Raw genomic sequence first — 17,507 nt, 5'->3', positions numbered from 1 at the left:
CTCCTCCCCTTGCAAAGTGTCTCATAGTGAAGGACAGGGTAAGGTTTGTTGGGTGATGGATTTCCTGCATGGGTAACTAATATCGCCCCCCCCCCCCCCCCCCAACTCCCCTCCCCCTATATACACTTGGGTCTGTGCTCATTCACAGTATCAGAATCGGAATCTAAACCCTGATCAGCGTTTGCCTCCCAGATCATTGAACTGCTGATCTGGCATCAGTACTGGAATTCTGAGAATGAACGCAGACCCTGACAGTCTACTGGCAGGCCCAGTGAGCATGAGTCATATTATAGGCTTTGTGCAGGGGCATGTGACCCCTCTGACCCATCCTGACCCTCTTCCTATGGCTTGAGGCATGGCAGGGCTGGAGGGTGTGGGAATGGATAATGAATGCAACAACAAAAATGGGAACAGGAGATTGGCATTTTCAGCTGCAAACATATACTGTATATACCCCAGACACCTTCTATCTGAATGCAGAATGAATGCACAATGATGCCTGTGCATGCTTTCCCTGCCAGTTCAATACCAGACCAGCCTCGCCGTGGGGAGATGGGAGGGGGCCCGGTTATATGTTCCACCTTGTCCACTTCCCCTAGATGCTTGGTCACTGCAAAATGTTGCTAAAGCCTTAGTATTACTGGTGAGTCAGAAACAGTTCTATCTGTGATGTCACTCAGAAAGAAGGCATTGTTTCACTTTTCCTCAAACTGATTCATCAGGTGCAACAGCAGACAGGCTGACACAAAAGAGTAAGGCGGCCCCTAAGAGATAGTTTAGTCCTTAGTCTCTTTCACACTTTCTTTGTTTGGTCTCAACTATTTGACTGGTCAGTTAAATCTAAACCAAATTTGCAGGTGTTAAACTCCCCCAGGACCACAATGTACACTTTATATCATATCTTTAGTTTGAATCAAAAGAAGTGGTCTCAGTCTAGATCAAACTGAACAGTTTGGTTAATTTACAGTGTGACAACACCTATTGAATGGTTTGCTCTTTCTGACTAATTACAAGTCTTGCAAAGTTTGTTTTGGTGCTGATCTTTAGTCATGATGACTGAAAACAGGTTCTGATTACTATCCACTGATGGTGGCTGATAGGGCTGGGTAAAAAAAAAAAAAAAAAAATCGATTTGATCGATCTTAGATCGATTTCGTTTTAATTTTGCGTAATCGATTAATAGTGGATTAGATAGATTTTTCAGAGCAGGACAGAGTACGTGGAAGCGCGACCGGCTCTGTCTTGCGAACCCCTGGGGGGGCCCTGGTGCGGAAAAGACACAGAGGAAGGGTGGGGAAAACCCCTCCGCTGGAGGTCCTCCCAGCCTCAAACTTGAACCTACAGTGTGAAGGAACTGGCCGTCCGGAGGTTCTCTGAAGCGAGTTGCGGAAGCCGGTCATTCTTGGAATAGTAACTTGGATCCATACGATCACCTATAGCTGAGTATGGAGTTAGAAGAATAGTAAAGCGACAATATTCGACCGCTACGCCACCCCCACCCCACCCCATTCCCCGACCAACAATCGCGGAGCGCAACCCCACTCCCGCTCCAATCATGGGGCACACCCCCCCCACCCCCCACCCCAGTGAGTAGAAGCCACCAGCCATAAAACACAATAATGATGATGAAGAAGTCCATTCTGAGCCACTGTAGAAACACGGACATGTTTCTGTCACGTTCATTATTTTCAGAGCAGATTCAGCTACTTCCTGCTGAAATGTCATTTATTTCCTTTCTAATATCAATATTGATACCAGTAATGATGTGTTGCATGACTGCGGTAGTCAAATAATCAGGTTACAACTCAAAATTGTACTTTTGTATCACTAAATTAATCTGAATCAGTTAATTAATACTGAATTGAATCGATATTGGATCAAATCGAATTGAATCGTGATTAATCGATTCAGGACTTTATGAATCGAAATCAAATCAATTATGGAAATTGGCCATGATACCCAGCCCTAGTGGCCGAGAGATCTGACTGTGCAGTATCCTAGTTTTACATGGCTGCTTTCCTTTTGAAAAGTTTATATTATAAGAAGTGAAAAAAATATTTCTGTCGGAACAAATTAGGTTACAGAAACACTGAGCACAGTTCTAATGATGTCACATATAACACTTTTTCTCAAGTCATTTTCATAGACCCCCAGAATATATACATTCAGATAACTAAATGACATTAGTGGGTTAATTTAAGAATGCTGTGTTGCTCTGGACTGTGTGATGAGGCTGGTGTGTATTTCATAGCCCTCTCTGTCAGGCTGCCCTGCTTTTGCTGGTGCTGTAGCTTGTTAATGGCTGTGTATTTGTTTATGTGTGTTTAATGTCAGCTCCAGATGGCTTCCAGAGACAAATTGCTAACAGTTGATCTCCTCTGTAGAGGGAGCACTGCCTCCCAGTGGAGAGCAGGCAGGCATTGGTCCTAACACACACACATTCATGTACAAACGCACACACATATATACACGCGCACACACACACATCCACATCCACACACATATAACAGTAAACCCTATTTTCCCTGTGTGATCATCAAAAACCTAAATAACCATAGTAAGTGTAGGCCTAATCAGGTAAGGGCTGCTTAAGTGCTGCATATTTAGGCTTGTATTGGCTGAGTTTTAAAATCTAAATATGACTTTATCATTTTGGCAGAGTACATCCTTGCTCACACTATAATCTGTACCTTAGATTATTTGATCAACAGTAAACAGCTCTAACTACATTACTTCATAGCATTGGAGTCTTACCTTCCAGCTCATGGGACCACTTGTGATTGGTTGCCACTTTTCTGCTTTATGCAAAGTAAACACTTAGATAATTCCCATTTGGAGGAAGTGCATTGCTGTTTTCAACTGGTGAGGCAGCAATGTTCTACAGAAAATTAAAAGATGGAGGGGAAATCAAAACTGTACACTGTACACTGACAGTCTATTCTTCGGTGTGGTCCAGGCTAAATCAGCAAAGGTATTTGACACAAATTCAGCGTATAATCTTATGTTCTTCTGCTTCTACAGAAGACATCTACTGAGTATGTGGTCCTTCAGTGTGGCACACGATATGTTTTCATATGCACACCTAAAAGAATGTGACCAATGAGGTTAGAAAGATCATGTCTTAATTCATTCTCAATAAGGTGGTGGTCTGGAATTCATAAATCCACATTCTTTTAGCAGTGTGAAATACAGTAAGTCCTGACTGTCTGGACTGAAGAACTGAACATTCAGCTGATTTTATCTGTACAAGTTGAAGTCAGCCACTAATTTTATGTTTTAAAGATTCAAATTGCATTAAAAGATACATATGTTGAGTAGCTTTCTTCTCAGAATAAAAACAGTTTGCATAATCATGCAGAGATACATGTAAATATTTTATTTTCTTTTAAGCACTTCAAGATTCACTCATGACTTAAGCATGTCATACAAGAGAACCAATAAAGCAAATGAAATGGCCAGAATTGTCAAACGTACATTTAAAGCAGTATATGACTTTGATCACAATTTTTTTTTCAGATTTGTAAAACCCGAGTGATAGCCTAATTATCATTAATCGTTAATCTTTCCATGCTTACGCACCTGAATCACTTCCCTCACGGTGAACAACTTTGAAGATGTCTCCATCAGAGCTGTAGAGAAACCGGGGTGAGACTTCCATAGACCCCCATCGTAAAAAATGGTGGACGAAATATGGACTTACTTTTGGAGGTTATGGAAGCCCCAGTAGTTCCAAACATTGAGTATCATGTGCTTTTTCACTCTCCTGTTTAGTTTTCTTTTTTCTTTCTGCCAGTCCAGCCCCAGTTCCAGCGTCCACCATTACAACACAATAAATCCAAGAAATCCTGTTCTTTAGGAAAAAGGACAGATGTTACTCCTCACTCGTTCAGCTTACTTTTCACTACCTAGGCTAACTCTGCCGGTCGGTGTGTTGTTGTTACAGTGGCATAAATCTGCCGTAAAGCAGTACAGTCTTGTCCGACCCGGCCAGGGACACTGGAAATAGATTTTGGAAATAACCTATTTTGGTGCTGATAATCTCATTTTAAATTGCAGACTACGATCAGGCATATAAATAAAAATGAGACTTTTTCAAGATCACGCAGAAAGTCTGTTCAGCACGTTTAAGTCCAACGTCTGCAAATTTTGGGCCATCAACAGTTATTACAACTTCAACAGCCTCAAACACTCCCTCTGTTCCCTCCACCTCAGAGGAGCCCAGGTATGCAGCGTCATAAACAAAGGCTGCACCACTGGACCCTGCTGACCGGCCACCTTCTCTAACTGATCAAGAATGAAGAGAGTTAGTTCAGAGATCCATTTCAAGTTCAAAACAGGTTCACATTTCCCAACAATCAGATGGACGAAGGTGTCAACATGAATATATTTGTGGTAATATTATTGTTTTAAGGGTATTTATATTGTATTTCAGATTTTTGGGGATTTTTTTGTAATTTGTTAAGCATGTAAATTGGGCGAAATGTTATCTTATAAATTAAAGACAATGGTAAAAACAATGCTATTTCTTTTGTAAGTGTATGCACTACTGTAAGACCAGATAAGTTGAGTTTACTTAAAAAAATCTCAGGTAACTCATTGCCTTAAAAAAATGAAGCAATGAAAACTTGAGTGTATTAAACTTAAATGCCTGATTTGAATGCAATGGCTATTTTAAGTACAACACACTACAATGCCAAATCCATTTAACTTAAAATTTGTTGCAATGTCAATTACTTTGTATAATCATTAGACTTAATATCATTAGTTTATTGGACTCAATTCCAAGTAGATTTAAATGAAAATCTTTTGCAATATTAATTGCTTTATGTAATTATTCAAATTAATATATTACAGCGTGGGTGAAAGTTTGGCAGGAAGTTAGCTCAATGTAATTTGCCAGTACAAGAAGTGCTTTTAATTTGGCAAAGCATTAAGAATACCGTTGAACAAGAACATTCTTAGATGAACAGTAAATCCATAGTTCTTCCTATGGCTCTGACTCATGGTGCAACTCTACAACAATACAAAAACAAACACAAAAAGGCCAACAAACATTACCATACACACATTAAGTCCAAATGAACACTAACACCGCAACCTCACTGAACCCCTGCACAGAAAAATAACACATTTGCAACAACACGCCCAATACCCACAATGCAATGTGAGGATAAAAAGGTGTGGTCAGGGCTAAAACTGAGTGATTTAAATCCATTCAACTTCAACTTTTTCGTACATTCCACTATGTCTACAAATTAGTAGCATATACTTAACATTTTATAGTAATGTAATTAAACTTAAATCATTTAAGTACATTGTAATTAAAGCATTTTAGTAAATACAAAGTTCGGTCTTACAGTGTGTAATCGCCAATGGAGGGGGTGCGCAATGTAAAATCTTACCAAGGTAGTCACATGGGGGAGGGCCGGCTCTTCTCCAGTCTCCATCATAAACAAAGTCCGCTCATTTACATAACAAACCAAAATGTCACTCGGGCCTTTTCGGAAATTTAGTCGCAAAGTGCATTGTGGGAAGCAAAAGTGAATCTCACAGATTCAGCAAGAAAACGAGCCAGATCGCTACAATGTACAATTATACAGTCAACCAGGTTTGTTTTAAAGAATGAGTATAGTTGGTGGATAGAGGTAAAGGTTGGTGGATAGAGGTAAAGGCAACATTTGGGTTCAGCACTGATGAAGAGACAGCCAAATTGGTGCTGTGTGGAATTCCCTTTCCCACAATGCACTCTGCAAAAAAATTTCCAAAAAGGCCCGAGTGATGTTTCGTTTTGTTATGTAAACAAGTGGACAATGATTGGAGTGCATGGAGTCATCTTTGAAGTTGTTCACCGTGAGGGAAGTGATTCAGGTGTGTAAGCACGGAAAGACTAATGTATTAGTGATAATTAGGCTATCCCTTGGGTTTTCCAAATTTGAAAAAAAAAAAAAAAAGTGTGATGAAAGTCATACGCTGCTTTAAAGTGTATTGATTTATTGACAGCTTCACTTCATGCAGTTACTAACAGGCAAGAAAAATCATTCCCCCTTAAAAGCTTTTGAACTGCACAGTGTACTAAATTTGCAAAACCCCCAAAAAAACAAACAAAAACAAACAAACAAAAACAAATCCATTTTATTACCTCCGCCAAGGAGGTTATGTTTTTGTCTGCGTTGGTTTGTCTGTCTGTTTGTGTGCAGGATAACTCAAAAAGTTATGGATGGATTTGGATGAAAATTTCAGGAAATGTTGATACTGGCACTGTCTTTTCTAGAAAAGCACTCGCAGAGCGCAGACCTCCGCCAAGGCCGATCAGTGGGTCCCCGTGGCCCCCACACCCCTGATAACCACCAAAATTGAATCATTTGTTCCTTGAGCCAGTATCAACATTTCCTAAAATTTTCATCCAAATCTGGGGCACTGATCTGCCTTGGCGGAAGTCTGCGCTCTCCGAGTGCTTCTAGTTATATTTGAATTGAAAGGACATACTACATTTTATACAGATGAGTGTATTTCACTTAGCAGGGTCGCTGAGATCCTGAATTGTTTAATTTCAATCTGGTAATACATTCAGGTTACATGATTCAGCTGTACAAAAAAAACACTAGAAAGCTATAGTAACACACTGTAGCACTGAAATACTGTCAAAACCTGAGGTGTATTTCCTTCAGGTCAGTAAACTTATTTTTATATTTCTTGTATTTATTTTTAGCAGCCTTAGTTCTCTGTCTTGTAAATTCTCTATAAAGTGTGTTTTTTTTTTTGTAGGCATTATATAAACTCTTTGCTGTCCAAGGATGATTTGCACACTTGACCTTCCAATTAACTTTTTTTTTTTTTTTATAGTACAGTGTTTATTATATGATTGTCTAAATATACTTATAAATTCCACATACGCCCAGTAAATATTTTTGTGATTAAGTATATTATCTCAGTTATGTGCTATCAGATCAGGTTGAAATACTTTTATTGGTTCCTCTGTTCCTATTCGTCTGTATATTGTTTTTATGTCTGATTGATTCCTCTAGTACCTACTGTGGTGTATTGTAAGAACTGGTAAATGGTCACTGATGTCACTAATTAATAATCCGCTTTTTGTGTTGTTTATGATATCGTTTGTAAATATATTGTCAAAGAGTCGCACAGTGGGATGTTATACTGGTGGGTCTAGTAATTTTTGGATACAAGTTCATACTCTACATTGCATAAATAAAATTGTTGGTGATCGTATGTTTATCTGGGTTAAACAGACCAGTCTCCGGAGATGAACATTGTTTTATGTTCCTATTGCTGCTCTTGACTACTTTAACATACTTCACATTCATATATTATTCACATAAGTAAGCTATCCACATTATGGAAGTATTCATTGCATTAAAGAGCCTCAGGAAATACATAATAAATGTATTAAATATTTCAATTCAGCTATTTTTAACTGTCTGGTCACAGATGTTGGAATTAGCTGTTTGATTTCTGAGCTGGAAAACTAAAAAAAAAAAAGTCATGTTCACATCAGACTCACTTATGCAGCCACATACTGTACTTATTGCATTGAGCTGACACTGCATTTTTTACCAGAAGGGAGGATGCACTGCATAATCTGAAGCATATATTTCAATACTAGATGACTAACCCTCTGTCCTCCTCCTCTTCTTCTTCATTCGGCTCCTCTTTTTCTTCCTCTGTCTTTCTGCTTCTCTTTCCTTGTCCGTCCCTATTGCTGAAATTTCCCTTTCACTAGATATCCACCCCCACACCAGCAGTTTTACTCACAGTCTGGGTGAGAAAACAATAGGTTTTAGATTCAACAGCTGATTAGTTCACATTCAGTGGTGTTTTCTTAAAAGGCCTGAATCTCTAATAGGCCTTCCTTTACTAAAGAAGGTGAACACCCAGAACAACATGTTCAAGACATGTCATGAATCTTTGTACTGTCCTCCTCTATGCTCCTAAAATCACTGCTATTCTACTGATTTGATTGAACATATTCTGTGTGAACTTAAATAACTACCACTTATTATAACCTGCTTTATTGTCATAACATTTATGGTAGGGTCCATTTATCATCTCAAATGCCACTACGTGGCACTGGCTCGACCTTTTTGCGTTTCCATGATGAAAAAGGACCTGGAATCTGGTACCGGACTGGATGTGTAAACACTGCAGACCACTGATTGGTCAGAGAGTCGTCTCTGTGACCCGCCGTTTTACAAAAACAGATGCAGAAGTTGAAAGTAAATATAGCGGTAGGTTAATCCACATGATAACAGTCCGCAAAACTACACCATTCAGTCAGGAGATTCAGTCTTTGGTGGCCGACGTAAAAATTCAGCATGAGTTTGACGAGACAACATGCAACGAGCGAGTTTATCAGTGACTGAGCAGATGACACGGAGGTAACGCGCCCCATCGCTATGACGGCCAGGTACTGTAAAGTCGGTAGTATCCTGTAATGGAAACGGTCTCCAGGAATAGTATCTGGGAGCCAAGTCGAGTTGGTTCCACACAGTGGAAACGCGGCATAAGGGAGTGGTTCTTCACCTGGGGTGTCGGGAGTGCCTTGTGGGAATGGGAATTCCACACAGCCACAGCAGCAACCAACATTGCGACCAGGCAAAAGCAGTTTGTCATGAGCCAAACTGTTACGACCTGAAATTCTCCAGTTCACCAGAGTTGTTTTAAAGAATGAGTATAGTTAGTGAATGGAGGTAAAGGTGACATTTGGGTTCAGCACTCACGAAGAGACAGCAAAATTGCTGCTGCGTGGAATTCCCATTCCCACAATGCACTTCACAACAAAATTTCCGAAAAGGCCCGAGTGTCATATCAGTTTGTTATGTAAACAAGTGGACAGCTTGTGATGAAGTTGTTCACCATGAGGGAAGTGATTTAGGTGTGTGTAAGCACAGAAAGACGAATGGATTAGTGATAATTAGGAGTTTTACGAATTTGAAAAAAGATTTGTGATGAAAGTCATATGCTTCTTTAACCATGACAAACAGCCTTTCTGATGTGTCCGAGCAGGTGAAAAATGGTTTGAACTAGAGCTGCACGATATATCGTTTGAGCATCGTGGGGGCAGCTTCAGCCACACCACAGCTGGGTTTGCAACCTTTTCAATCTTGTGCGGGCCAGTAAACCGGGGCGCCAACTTTCTGCTTTCCACCTGCAGAGGGAGATTGTTGGTTGATAACCCCACCTTTTGCCCAACGTGATACTGTGGGGCTGGGGTACTACAACGGTTGGCTAGTGCTTCCGTGCATCTAGCTGTTTACAGCAGAGCGGTTCGTACTGCTCTCCAAACAGATCTACACTGTTGAAGGTGAGCCTCAACAGAGGGAAAAGCAACTTCCACTTCCTGTGCGGGGAAAAGAGGGGGTTGGAAGCCAAGACAACACATGAAGGATGACATACCAGTGGCGGTGCTGGTCATCGAATTGTGAGCGTCCTCAATCAAGTGGGTGCACCATGAAGAGGGGTGATGGAAGCGACAAATCAGGAAAAATCAGGACCTGAAGACTGTGCCCCAGATCCTGATTTTTCCTTTCGGTTTGTCCATTAGACTGTGGATGATAAGTTGATGTAAGACTGGCCATGGCTCCCAGGGCCTGGCAGAAGGCTTGCCAAACCTAGGAAGTGAATTGGGGTCCTTGGTCTGACACCACATCACTGGAAATCCCATGAATCTGGAAAACATGGAGGATCGGTAGGTTGGCCATCTCTAGACCAGATGGAAGCTTCTGTAGAGGTACAAAATGCACAGCTTTGGAGAAATGGTCAACATTTGTGGATTTCGTCACTGGCCTTCCACCATCTTAGGGTAATTCAGTAATTGTCACCGAGATATGGGACTAAGGGTGTGAAGGAATGGGGGGAGGATGCAGTAAGCCTGATGGCTGCCGGTGAGATGACTTGCTGCGTACACACATAGTTGGCTGCCAAAACATTCTGCACTGGATTCCTGGATGACAGGCGACCCTTGAACTATGTCCCCGTTGAAGCACCTGAGACCTGGTCTCCAAGGGAACAAACAAGCAATTAGTCTGCAGTAGGGAGAGTTTCTTCTAATGCCACCACATGGTGTTATTGTGAGGGTTAGAGGGAAAGGGAAATGGGGTAACAGGGGACCACTGATGACAGCAAGTAGAGTGAAGAAAAACATTCAATTTTTAAATATGGCAAGTCACATTGTTATTACAATATTCAATAATGTTGTCTCGCAAAAGGTTAGTAACCACTGCTCTAAGGTACAATATTAATGATGTCGGGGTGGGCAAAATGGCAAAAATATATCACAATTTTAAAAAAATAAAATCGCAATCTCAATTTTATCACAATTCTTTACACTGATCTTTTACACTAATTTGCAAGTTTCTCAACATTGCAACCAAAGAATTTCCCGATGATAAACATAGCCTGGAAAGAAAAAAAATATTTAGCCCAAAGAACCTTCTAGAACATTTTTAATTAAATTTGTGCAATTTTGCCAACCTGTGCCAAGAACATAAACATACTAAAATGCAAACAACACTCTGATTAAGCACTCTTGAACATAAAAAATAAAAATACAGAGCAAAATATCAAAGAAATGCCCGTTTCCAATTTGCCTCCAGGGCTTACAGAACAGGTGGCCAGTGCCACTGGTTTTTCAACTGGTAAATCACTGTATTGGTGGTCTTCGATGGAGGAAGAAGTCCAAAATGAGAAGAGGAAGAATCCAGGCACCCCAAAAAAGGACCAATGTGGAACGTACTTGCTCCTCTTCTCATTGAGTGCTTTTACTAAATGCTTGCGTTACAGTTTGTTTTTGTTTAACTCTACCTGTTGCCTCTGGCTGTGGTGTGGCTGGTCTTCTACCACTTTGACTCTCATACTGTTGGGTTGCTGTCTCTTTAGCTGATTGAACAGGTTTGTAGTGTTGACATACGTTATTCTAAGAGTATAACATGTATGTGGAGGATGTGGAGGACTCGCGTAGGGCAGTGGTCCCCAACCTTTTTTTGTACTACGGACCGGTTTCATGCATGAAAATTTTCCGTGGGCCGGGTAGAGGGGCGGGGGTTCCAATAACAAAACCCTTTGTCAGTTCAGAGTATGTGATCTGAAACACTTACACTGTATATCAGGTAATTACAATCACTCTACAGTAAAACATCAACTCACCCTAATGCAGAATCAGTCAGAACCCTGGACTTGTTTCCCTGCAACTAGACGGTCCCATCTGAGGCTGATGGAGACGCACAATCCAGTTGTGTTCCGTATATAAACCCAGCCACACAAAGATATGAGGTTGGAAACAGAAGGACTGTCAGGGCTTTTGTGGTGATATCCTCATATTCTGCTTTGACTTTAATCCCGAATGCAAAGAGGTTTGAAGTTGTCTCAAACATGGATTGATGTGTTAGAGCAGTTTGGATGCACTTGGGTGTTACCTGTTGGGATGAACCTGTGACTTAGGCAGGAATCACGATATTTCTTTCTAAATGCAGCTGTCTGTTTGCAGGCAGTCTGTGACCCTACTGCAGCCTCATCGTTTCCTCCAGAAAAAGTTCTTCAGTGAATTTTGTTTTTGGCGCATTTTTTTAGCTTGTGTTACTACTGATTAATGATATGGTGCAGCAGAGTCAGGAGCGGTTGAGGTGAGGGCAGAAACGGTCGCTTTTCAAAATAAAATCTCTGCAAGACTAATGGAAAAAATTGCTTTAGTATTAACCACAATTTTTGTTTCTTTTACGGCCCGGGGGTTGGGCATACTATAGTGCGTGTACTGTGAGTGGTGCAGATTCCGTGCGTACTGTCCGTGGATGTTTGAGGTTTAATTCAAAAACAGTTTGATGTGCGCGGACATCCACAGAGTCAAGTACGTCCAACTCTGTGGGGTTCAGCCTTTCGGATCAATACCTACTCTTTTGAACAGTTCATCCAATCCAACGTCCAAAGTCCAGCATCCTGGCCTGCCTACTGTCCCATTCACCCCCAGAGGTGCTGAACGTCCATGGGAGGGTTAGGGGTGGGACGACTGATCTGCCTTGGCGGAGGTCTGCACTCTCCGAGTGCTTTTCTTGTTTTAACAATATTCTGCCTCAGTTTATCATTTACACATGTACATTATAACGTACAGATCACAGTGGATCTACAAATACACAAAATATTTAATAACAGACAGAATCTTGTTAAAATTGCACTTCTCTTAAGACATTTCAGGTTGTTCATGTGATTCACATTTTTTGCGAAATTATACTTTGTTTTAGTGTAAATACATGAAAATATTTACATTTACAAAGAGAAAAATTTGGAGTTGTCATTATTTATATGTTATTATGATAGTATTTTGCTGGTCTGACCCACTTGAGATTGAATTGGTCTGAATGTGATTTAAGGATTGTTAATATCATGGTGTAATTTTTGCATTTCACAAATTCATCCCAACGGCTGGATTGGACCCTTTGGCAGGCCAGATTTGGTCCCTGGGCTGCATGTTTGACACCTGTGCGCTAGAAGAACTCTTTTGCTGAATCTTCCCAGATCAGAACTTTAAAAGCACTGAGGGTCTACAACAGGGGTGTCAAACTCATTATAGTTCAGTTCCACATTTAGCTAAATTTGATCTGCAGTGGGCCGAAGCACTAAAACAATAACATAATATATAAATAATGTCAACTCCAAACTTTCCTCTATGTTTTAGAGTGAAACAAGGAAAATTACATTACGAAAATGTTCACATCTACAAACTATGCTTTAAAACAATGTGAATAATATGAACAAAATGAATAAATAATTGCAATTTTAACAATATGCTTCAGTTGATCATTTACAGACATAATATTGTTAAAACTGCATTTGTTTCTCTTAAGACATTTCAGGTTATTCACAATTTTGTGAAATTATACTTTGTTTTAGGTAAATACATGAAAATGTTTACATTTGAAAACAGAAAAATTTGGAGTTGTAGGTATTTATTGGTCATTACGATAGTATTTTACTGATCCGACCCACTTTAGATTATATTGGTCTGAATGTGGAAACTGAGCTAAAATGATTGTTAATATCTTCAGTGTAATTTTTGCATTTCACAAATTCATCCCAAGGGCCGGACTGGACCCTTTGGTGGGCCGGATTTGGTCCCTGGGCCGCATGTTTGACACCTGTGCGCTAGAAGAACTCTTTTGCTGACTCTTCCTAGAACAGAACTTTAAAAGCACTGAGGATCTACAGCCACAACAGCTCTGCTTTTTGGTCACCCTTCCTCACTGAATCCAGAGTTGATCTACTATCTTATTAGAGGAAATGAAGCATTATGTCTTTTGCAGTCATCTTTCTTCCCACCTTTCAGGATTTAGCATTCCCTGAACGATGGCAGTTTTCACACACCACTGCTTCATATGTCATTCTGTCCCAGTGTATGTGTATACACTGTACTATGTATGTACTGTGTTGGAGGTGGGTGGGTATTAGGGGAGGAGGGGGTCACTGCATGCTCGGTGAAAGCCATACACCCTCTTCACACTTATCTGCCACCCTCAAGGCTCCCATCCATTCTGCCCATTTAAGGAAAAGCTGATGTCCACACAATTCAAGCCTAAATGAATGCTGCTCTGCTGTCGCACGCCGCTGTTGGCAGAGCTGCAGCAGCGATGCACGTCTTCAACCATTTTGTCAGCGGACGGATGGAGTGGCGCTGGGGGTGGAGGAGGAGTAGGGGAGTGATGAAGGGGAAGGGGATAGGATAGAGAAGTATGAATGACAGGTGTGTGGTGTCCTCATTTGTCAAGTCAGCCATGTGTGTCAGCTGAACCGGAGGGTAAAGAGTGAAGAGAGAGGAAAGGGAGAAAATGAAAGGAAAACATGAAAGAATGACGGAAAGAAGAGGAGAGAAAAGGCAATGAGAAGAAATAAGGAAAGGGAGAAACGAGAAGGAGAGTAAAAAAAAATAAAATAGGACCAATGGGCCTGTAGCTTACCGGCCAAATTAAAAGCTTTGGGAAATGTATCCAGATGCCATTTATTATCACCCAGTTCTGTGTATTTATTCTATTACAGAAATAGTCCATGTTTTGGTCATATTCCAATCAGATCTGTAACAAATTCAAATTCCAGCTTGATATCATTGACACTGATTTATTGGGTCAATCCACTTCCTATCCCTTATAATAGGGACATTTTTCAAAGTCGCACCAAATCCAGAATCAGATTCGGATCGAAATAATTTCAATCCCTTGTGTTGACATCATCATACAGAAGCTGTATACCAAGTTTGAAGTCAATCAGAACTGGAGTTTGGGAGAAAAAGACGATTGAAACTTTGTCCCCATAAGAGCCCATGTGAAATTTTCCGTAAGTTCCCGGATCCAGAAGAAGATCCTGATCAGCATGTGGACATTATATTTTGGTCATCTCCCCATCAGGGCTGGACTGGAGAAATTTACACTGGATATCATTTATATTTACTGAGTTATTGCATCCATCCACTTCCTATCTCTTATAATGGGGAAATTTTTCAAAGTGGCACCAAATCCAGAATCAGATCCAGATCCAAATAATTTCACTAACTTTTGTTGACGTCATCATACAGAAGCTGTATACCAAGTTTGAAGTCAATCAGAATTGTAGTTTCGGAGAAGAAGATGATTGAAATTTTTGTAACAGACAACAGACGATAATAGCTTACAGCCTCTCGGCCGGTAAGCTAAAAAGGAAAAAAAAAAATGTAAAGATGGAAGTAGAGCTGGAACGATTAATCAGTTAATTCACAGGTGTCAAACATGCGGCCCGGGGGCCAAATCCAGCCCGTCAAAGGGTCCAGTCCGGCCCTTGGGATGAAGTTGTGAAATGTAAAAATTACACTAAGATATTAACAATCCTTTTAATTCAGGTTCCACATTCAGACCAATTCAGTCTCAAGTGGGTCAAATCAGTACAATACTGTATAATAATAATAATAACAATAATAATAATAATAATCTCTAAAATAAATAATAATCTCTAAATTCTCACAACTCCAATTTTTTTCTCATAGTAAATGTAAATATTTTCATGTATTTACACTAAAACAAAGTATAATTTTACAAAAAATGTGAATAACCTGAACAAAAATGAACCTGAGATGTTTTAAGAGAAGTAAGTATGATGTTAACAATATTCTGCCTGATATTAAATGTTTTGTGTATTTGTAGTCCTGCTGTGATCTGTAAGTTATAATGAACACGTGGAAATGATAAACTGAGGCAGAATATTGTTAAAATTACACTTATTGTTTCAGCTTATTTTTTAGAGTTTCAAATCTTATTTTTTTAAGTTTCAGATCTTTTTTTCATGTACAAAACTTTTGGTCCTGATGTCGCGTGGGGGGTGTGGCCTCAACTGAGAGGGGTGTGGAATCATGAGTGACAGCCTAACAAAAAGGCTAGGGACCTTCCACACTCATGTTGCCTTCAGGGAACGCAGGAACTAATGCCGCATTTCCACTACGTGGAACCGGCTCGACTTGACTTGGTTACCAGGTCCTATTCCTGGAGACCGTTTCCATTACAGGATACTACCCACTTTACTGTACCTGGTCGTCATAGCGATGCGGCGCGTTATTTCCGTGTCGTCTGCTCAGAGTTGCTGATAAACTCGCTTGTTGTGTGTTGTCTTGTCAAACTCGTGCTGAATTTTTTCGTCTGAACCTCCTCGACAAACCAAGGTGTAGTTTTGCGGCCTGTCATCATGTGGATTAACCTACTGCTACATTTACTGTAAACTTCCGCATCTGTTTTTTGTAAAACGGTGGGTCACAGAGACGACTCTCTGACCAGTCAGTGGTCTGCGGTGTTTACACGTCATGTTTTAGTATCTGGTCCACAGTCCTGGAACCTCGGCGGAGGTGATACCAAAAAACTAGTTCCAGGTACCAGACTCCAGGTCCTTTTTCGTAATGGAAACGCAAAAAGGCCGAGTCGAGTCGAGCCGATACCTCGTAGTGGAAACGCGGCATAAAACAATTCAGACTCAACACTTTATATACACCATATTCATGTAACTGGCAGTGAAAAAACTGATGCCAGTGACAATCGTACATTTAAACAGCTGTTTTAGACAATACTGAGCACCATTTGCGGTATAAGAGTGATAGATTACGCCAGATTGTGCAGTTAAACAGCCACAATTAAATACCTGATATTTCCGATTTCCACATAGCACTGTGAATGCAGTGTAGCATCTGCTCGCGATCATGGCATCTGGTCCAGTGGTCAACCTGCTGGAGACAGCACACAGACGAGCACTGTTAACTAATACTAAATATGTTAACTAAATATTACACTGATGGGTTGTTTTGTGTCAACGTACAATTTTTGTGACGTCTTTAGATGGTGAATTTGTCAAAGCTGCAAATTAAAATATAAAAATTATTCAAAAGAATTACCGAAGTGAATCAAACATATTTATCCTGAAACAAACTCAAGATCAAAACTTGAACTTTCAGTTTCAAATTTTATTTTTTCATGTTCAAATCTTATGGCCCCAGAATGGCTCCATAGGGGACATACTTCTACAAGTAAAGTGACGGACCTGTATGTGGAGGATGTGCTGGGTTATATTCTTAGCTCTGTAGATAAAGCAGTGAGAAAGCTTTATCTGCCCCCTGTCCCACAAATTTTTTTGGGCATAGGGGGGCGCCAGTAGGTTGATGATGCTGTTAGTGGGGCTTGGTTCAAAAAAAAAAAAAAAAAAAGGTTGAGAAACCCTTGCATGGACTGAAGGCTGAGGATTTTCAAGTGCAAGCACATTATATTATTTATACTTTTTGTGGCTGGTTCGGAAATAAAGAATAAATTGTCATTTTCAGACATTTCTTTTTCAAATTTTTACCATTATTATATATATGTTTGGCCTATTCAAATGATTATTTAATTGGATCAAAGAAAATAATCAATAAATTAATCAGTCACAAAAATAAGTGTTCAGAGAGGGCAAACCTCCGCCAAGCACCCTGAACGGTGAGCATGTGTGGACTGTTTCTTTTTAAACTATGGATGTGCAAAACAAATGTCATAATGATATTTCACAGATTGCATTTTTTATGATTTTTTGAAAATGGGGCATAAAAAAATAAAAGTCGACAGAGCGTAACGGAAGAGAAATGGAGCGGAACGATATTTCGTACACAGTTGAAGCTTGGTACCAGTCATCTGTATGTCAAATTATATTAAAATCCAATCAATATTTGTTGAGTTATAATGAAAAATGTGTCGTAAATGGGATTTATAATGTTAAATGTAAATGTCCACAGAGTCCACATTCCACAGTGGATGTGGACAATTTTGTGTCAGATACAAGATATTGTTAGAAGCTATGGGTGGATCAAATTGGAGGCTAATCGGAGTCGTTTTGAATTTTTTTATGAATTTTCGAAAATTGCTCAATGATGAGAGATAGGAAAATCTGAGATTTTGTGATCTTGCTGTGACCTTGAACTTTGGCCTACTTGGCCCAAAATTTAATGGGTTGGTCCCAGGGCCTAGGCCTAT

General features: G+C 40.1%; 1 protein-coding gene across 5 annotated transcripts in view; it reads left to right on the top strand.

The window, feature by feature from the left end:
* rims1b (regulating synaptic membrane exocytosis 1b) overlaps positions 1-17,507 on the top strand; it is a 231,152-nt gene that overhangs the window by 77,105 nt on the left and 136,540 nt on the right. For 3 of the 5 annotated variants that reach the window (XM_030142619.1, XM_030142627.1, XM_030142647.1), the window contains one exon: positions 18-38. The exons of the other annotated variants lie outside the window; for them this stretch is intronic. In XM_030142619.1, coding sequence (XP_029998479.1) covers positions 18-38 — 21 coding nt within the window. The remainder of the gene's footprint in view (positions 1-17; positions 39-17,507) is intronic. 5 annotated transcript variants of the gene reach the window in all.

This window comes from Sphaeramia orbicularis, chromosome 1 (assembly GCF_902148855.1).
Source record: "Sphaeramia orbicularis chromosome 1, fSphaOr1.1, whole genome shotgun sequence".
Lineage (NCBI taxonomy): Eukaryota > Metazoa > Chordata > Actinopteri > Kurtiformes > Apogonidae > Sphaeramia > Sphaeramia orbicularis.
This window is presented reverse-complemented; position numbering and strand designations above follow the sequence as displayed.